The sequence below is a fragment of the Arachis ipaensis genome, chromosome B03 (assembly GCF_000816755.2).
Source record: "Arachis ipaensis cultivar K30076 chromosome B03, Araip1.1, whole genome shotgun sequence".
NCBI lineage: Eukaryota > Viridiplantae > Streptophyta > Magnoliopsida > Fabales > Fabaceae > Arachis > Arachis ipaensis.
In genome coordinates, this window is record NC_029787.2 from 15,934,674 (window position 1) to 15,941,301 (window position 6,628).

The 6,628-nt window shown below is 35.5% G+C and overlaps 1 protein-coding gene across 1 annotated transcript; it reads right to left on the reverse strand.

The window, feature by feature from the left end:
- Positions 1,283–2,156, reverse strand: LOC107632734 (cysteine-rich repeat secretory protein 38-like). The gene has a single exon (XM_016336396.2). It carries the CDS (start codon positions 2,126–2,128, stop codon positions 1,283–1,285), a length of 846 nt encoding a protein of 281 aa, XP_016191882.1. The 5' UTR covers positions 2,129–2,156.

Below are 6,628 nucleotides of genomic sequence, written 5' to 3' on the forward strand. Positions count from 1 at the left end.
TTAATGTATTTTTTTAATTATATAAAATAGTTAAAATATTTTTATTTTAATAAATAATAATATATTATTTCTAAATTCATTTCAAGAATACATGTTAAGAATAAGGTTGGACACGCTAACAAATGATGGTATTTAGGTGTGTTCGGAGAAGAATTTTTTATTTTATATTAAGACATAATTAGACACAGCAGACATGTGTGTCGAACGAGTGTCGTATTCGAAATGTGTCTGACACACAAACACAGCATCTCAACAAAGTGTCTGTGCTTCATAGAAAAACCTATTTTCAAAAATAATTTTGAAGCTTCTTCCAAAAACAAAAGAACCGAACCTATTTTCAAAAAGAACCAAAAGGCCACCTCTTCCAAAAATAATAATCCTCTTTATCATGTGAATATTCAGCAAAGAGAAACACTTACAGCAAGTGTAATCGAGTTGGTCACTACTCTCCTTAATGCTTCATTTTCGAAAAGAAAATCAATGATAAAGTTTGTAAGATTATTCATTATTATAATGCTCTCGAGCAGCTAAAAAGATTTAACAAAAAAAGATCTAAAAATATTTGGATAGCAAAAATTTTATAAAAGATATTGTAGGTTTGTCTTACATCCAAAAGCAAAAGAAAATTATAATATTTTGATAAGTGATGTTCAAAGTATATAATGAGATAGTCAACTTTTTTTATCAAGCTAAATAAGTATGGTGGAGAATTTATAATTTTTCGTAGTTGAAGGAAAAGGAAAAATCACTAGAAAGGACTAAATCTCCATAATGGTCCCCGAGATTGACGCCGTGCACTAAAATTGTCCCTGAGATTTCAATTGCACCAATTACGTCCCTGAGATTGAAAAATTTACACCATAGTGGTCCCTGACCTGTTTTCCGTTAACGGCGCGCTGACGTGGCTTGATGACGTGGACTTTTGGTGACACGTGTCACCTCATGGTTCGGCCACGTGTAACGGTATGATGATGTGTCGGTCAACGACACGTGGCAAGCCGACATGGATGGGTATGCCACGTGTCACAATGCTATTTTGCCACGTGTCAGATTATGCCACGTGTCAGATTATGCCACGTGTCGCAATGCTATTTGTCCACGTGTCATCCACGATGTCATCGTTACATGTGCACCAAATTGGTCCCTTACTTTGCATCTAATGACTCATTTTAGTCCCTGAAATTGAATATCGTGCACCAAATTAGTCCCTTCATCAGTTATGTCTCACACTGAAGAACACATTCTATTAGATTGCATTGCATATAACTAAGCTAAAACGAATTTAGAAACCTTGTTTGGGCGTAGCAGTGGCAGTAGGGGATGATGGAGCAGGAGAAAGAGATGGTTGAGGTGGCAGAACGCTTAGAGAATCAAAGTAAAGCTGTGTGTCATATCTAAGATTACAACTGGGGGTAAAAATTCTTGCACGTATCTTTCCATTGCAGCAAGTTGGGATGTGGGAGATTCCTTCAGTCAAGCATTCATTGCATTCTAGCTCTGACAAATCATTAGTGCACTTTACATGAGCATACACGGTTTGAAATCCTGCCCCTACTTTGGCTTCTCCTGCAGAAAACTTGATCAGAGATTCACCAGAAATTGCAGCAGCTTTGCTTCTTAGGCTTTGCATCAAGTCTGCAGCAACTTGGTTGAACTCATTCGCATCATTTACATTCTTTTTGTTATGTATCTCCCACCGATTGGAGTCCATGATCCCAAATATGGACCGGTTCGAGTAGCGCAACATGCAGTAATCATACCACCCTGTTGCCTCCTTCTGGTTTGGACAAACCTTTGGCAGAAGGATTCTTGAATCGTTCAAACAGCTAAGGCAATCTTCTTTTGTAACATCTCCTCTGCACATCCAAATCAGGTTAACTTTGTCTGTGTTTTGTCCATTGGAGAGATTGTAGAAACGGTAGTCATTGGTAGTTCCTATGATAGAAGAGAGGTTGGACAAGAGGGTATTGAGGTTTGAACTGTAGGTACTGTTAGCTGTGTAGTTACCATTGTTGTCCTTACAGACATAGTGAACAAAATCTGGTTGAGAGGTGGCTAGAGACGTGAAGATGACAAGGACAGAAAGAAGTAAGAACAAGTTTTCAGAAGCTACGGCCATGGCAGCCATCGTTTATGACCATGAATCAAATGTAACATTGAAGGTTCAGCTAAGTTTGACATAGGAATAGAGGTTCTGTTCTTTTAGATTTATAATATCAACTTTCCGTCTTCTATCTTGTTTTTCACACAGCAATGAACTTTCAAGTAAGGTAGTTACTCCAATGAAGATTTAATGATTATCATTATGTAAAGATACATTATTTTAACCATAGATGATAGATTGTAGGGCTTGATTTTATTTGAAGTAAAAGTGTTACCTTTATTTAAAGTGTTGCTAAATAAATAAGTTACACTTTTTAAACAAGGATCATCATGAGAAGATGTTTTTGGCATTTTCATGGGAGTAATTGCCTAATAATATTCCTTAATACAATTTTTTTAATATTTAACACTTTAATAAATATTTTAGGAATACTTGATAAGACGCTTATTAACTAATATAAATTTATTATTCCCATCCATCTTAAGAATGTCCGATTTCCTATATAATTAACTTCTCATTAAATTAATAAGATAGATTTATACTGTCGATTATAATAATTTATTTTATCTATAACTTGTTAGGCAGCTTTCTAAATGCAAAGTAAGGGACCAATTTGGTGCACATGTAACAATGACATCGTGGATGACACGTGGACAAATAGCATTGCGACACGTGGCATAATCTGACACGTGGCAAAATAGCATTGTGACACGTGGCATACCCATCCATGTCGGCTTGCCACGTGTCGTTGACCGACACATCATCATACCGTTACACGTGGCCGAACCATGAGGTGACACGTGTCACCAAAAGTCCACGTCATCAAGCCACGTCAGCTCGCCGTTAACGGAAAACAGGTCAGGGACCACTATGGTGCAAATTTTCCAATCTCAGAAACGTAATTGGTGCAATTGGAATCTCAGGGACAATTTTGGTGCACGACGTCAATCTCAGGACCATTATGGAGATTTAGTCATGAAATTACATAATATCTAAAGTCGTTACACCAAATCCATCTAACAATTAAGAGAAGACAACACTATTGCAACTTGAACCAAAAAATTCTCCAAAAGACAAATATGCAAGAGAAAAATTCGAATTATCTCCTGTTGCAACATTATCCTGTAGCTAAGATCAATATTAATCATTTAATCCATTTGAAATTAATGGTATTTTATATTACTAATGTTGTTTCTTAGGTCATAATGAGATTTTTCTGAGCTTGATGAATGAGACAATTTTTCCAAGATAGAGAAATAAGTATCTTCATGGATATCTTGGATACTTTAGTCATTTGTTGATTTTTTAATATTATTTTTGTGGATCATGTGTGTATTTTCTTGTTAAATTGCCTCTAACAATTTTTTTAACCGAACATTTTTCTTCAAAAATTCCAGAATAAAAAAACTCTTAATGTGCATGTCATTTGATTTTGGACCACCATATAAATCACTATCTTGTATATTTTTTTGTCATTGATTGGCTACTCGTTATAATGAATCAAAATGATAAAAGAACTCACCACTCACCAATAATATCCTAAATAGAATTCATAATCAAACAATTGAATAGGCAAATAATTCGATGGTCCCAAAATATTTGAAGTATTAAATGATTCTAGTCATAAACTATGTTTTTTAAGTTTTTAATAATTATCAGATAGTCCTTATTTAATTTTATTTATTAATTGACCCTTCATATATTATTTAATTTTAAAATTTACTCTTTATTTTATAAATTATTATTCTATTAATCATCATTTATGTTTTCATAAGGGTATCGTTAACAATTAAAAACATCGACAAAAATAGAACTTCCATTACTAATTTGATTTCTAAACTTTCAAGTTCATGATGTTTTTCGTTGTTTTGATCCGTTCGATGCGTAAACAACAACAACAACAACAACAAAGCCTTGTCCTTTTAGGTGGGGTCGGCTACATGAATAAAACAATGTCATTATGCTCTGTTATGTATCATGTCTACAGAGAGACTGTTTCATGTAGATCTCGTTTGACCACCTCATGGATGGTCTTCTTAGGTATTCCTCTGTCTTTCGCCCCTTGCCCATCTTCTATCTCATCCACCCTCCTGACTGGGTGTTCTATCGGTCTTCTTCTCACATGTCCAAACCACCTGAGACGCAATTCAACTATCTTTTCCACAATGGGTGCTACTCCAACTCTCTCTCTCTTATATATTCGTTCCTTATTTTATCTAATCGCGTATGACCACTCATCCATCTCAACATCTTCATCTCTGCCACACTTAGCTTATGTTTGTGCTCCCCTTTGGCCGCCCAACACTCCGTACCATAAAGCATAGCCGGTCTTATAGCGGTGTGATAGAATTTACCTTTAAGTTTTAAAGGCACTTTTTTGTCGCATATAAAACCAGATGCACTCCACCATTTTGACCAACCTACTTGGATCCTATAATTTACATCCTGTTCAATCTCTCCATTATCCTGTATGATGCACCCAAGATACTTAAAACTTTTAACTTTTCGTAGGATGTTTTCTCTAATCTTCACCTCTATATTAGGGGTTTCCCTTCTCAAACTGAACTTACATTCTATATATTCCGTCTTGCTACGGCTTATGCGTAAACCATACACTTCTAGAGCTTATCTCCATAAGTCCAACTTCTTATTTAGGTTTTTCCTTGACTCTCCCATAAGAATGATATCATCGGTAAAAACCATGCACCATGGCACAGGTTCTTGGATGTGCTCTGTGAGTACTTCCAAGACTAATGTAAAAAGGTATGGACTTAAGGATGATCCCTGGTGTAATCCTATACCAATAGAAAATTTCTTTGTCATACCACCTTGAGTCTTCACACTAGTTGTGACCCCACCATACATGTCTTTAATTGCACGAATATATGCGATCCTTACTCTCTTCTTTTCTAAAACCTTCCATAAGATCTCCCTTGGTCCCCTATCATACACTTTTTCCAAATCAATAAACACCATATGTAGATCCCTTTTATTACTACGATACATCTCCATCATCCTTGTTAATAGGTATATCGCTTCAGTGGTAGATCTGCTTGGCATAAATCTAAATTGGTTCTCTGTTACTTGTGTCTCTTTTCTCAACCTTCGTTCTATCACCCTTTCCTATAACTTCATGGTATGACTCATGAGCTTGATACCTCTATAGTTTTTGCAACTTTGTATATTCCCCTTATTCTTGTAGATAGGTACCAAAGTGCTCTTTCTCCACTCATCAGGCATCTTCTTTGACCTTAAAATTTCATTAAAAAGCTTGGTTAACCAGTTGATGCCTTTTCCTCCAAGACCCTTCCAAACTTTAATCGGGATATTATCAGGTCTTACTGCCCTGCCATTTTTCATCTGCTTTAGAGCCTCTTTTACCTCGAAGTCTCGAATCCTTCGATAGTAGTCAAAGTTTTAATCTTCTTCCCTTGTGCATAACCGACCAAAACTCGGAAGAGTTTTCTGTCCCTCATTAAATAACTCGTAGAAGTAGCTTTTCCACCTTTCATTAATCTTCTCCTCTTGAGCCAGCACCTCTCCATCCTTATCCTTTATGCACTTAAACTGATCCAAATCTCTCGTTCTTCTTTCATGGCTCTTTGCGATTCTACATATATCTTTTTCTCATTCTTTCGTGCCCAAAGACTGGTAGAGACCCTCATATGCTCTTGTTTTTACTTCACTTACAGCCACTTTTGTCTCTTTCTTAGCCGCCTGATATTTTTTCCAGTTATCTGCGTTGCGACATAAAGACCACTCTTTAAAGCACTTCCTTTTTATCTTTATATTTTCTTGTACACTCGCATTCCACCACCAGGACTCCTTGTCTCTTGGTCCTATTCCTTTAGATTTACCAAAATTTTTTTTTGCTGTTCTTCTAATAACTTCTGCCATCTCCCTCCACATCTCTTCCGTGCTTCCATTCCCATCCCACTTTGCCTCTTCTCCTACCCGTCTTAGGAAGCTTCTTTGTTCCTCACCTTTCATCCGCCACCACCTCGTCCTTGGGTTCTTCGTATGATGTCTTTTCCTCAACTTTTGCTCAATGCGAAAATCCATGACGAGCACTCTATGTTGTGTTGTCAAACTCTCTCCCAGGATAATTTTACAATTAATGCCAAATTTCCGTTCGATGCGTAAACAATGAGAAAATTATGTTTGTCGTTAATCCAATTGATTTAATTTGACATCAATCGATTGTTAAGTAATAATGTATGTCAAATAACTGAAAAATTAGTATTAATCGATTTAATAGAGAAAATAATCGATTTTGATTTTTAACAAAATTGATTGAAACAGCAAAAATTATATGTTACATCTATTTCAATTATTACTTGGTCAATCGATTGTTAAGGAAACTAATTGATTGTAATATTTTACAATCTAAAAAATAATACACAATTTCAAACTAGTCACACAGAAAAAAACCATAAAATTATATTTTTTTTTTATTATAATTTGTGTATGTATTTTGAAAAACTATTAATTGGATCATATCCTAACATTTAACCATACTCATTA

Bases quoted from the DNA above. Each gene is read 5' to 3' on its own strand.
- LOC107632734 (XM_016336396.2), bottom strand. From the start codon at position 2,128: ATGGCTGCCATGGCCGTAGCTTCTGAAAACTTGTTCTTACTTCTTTCT.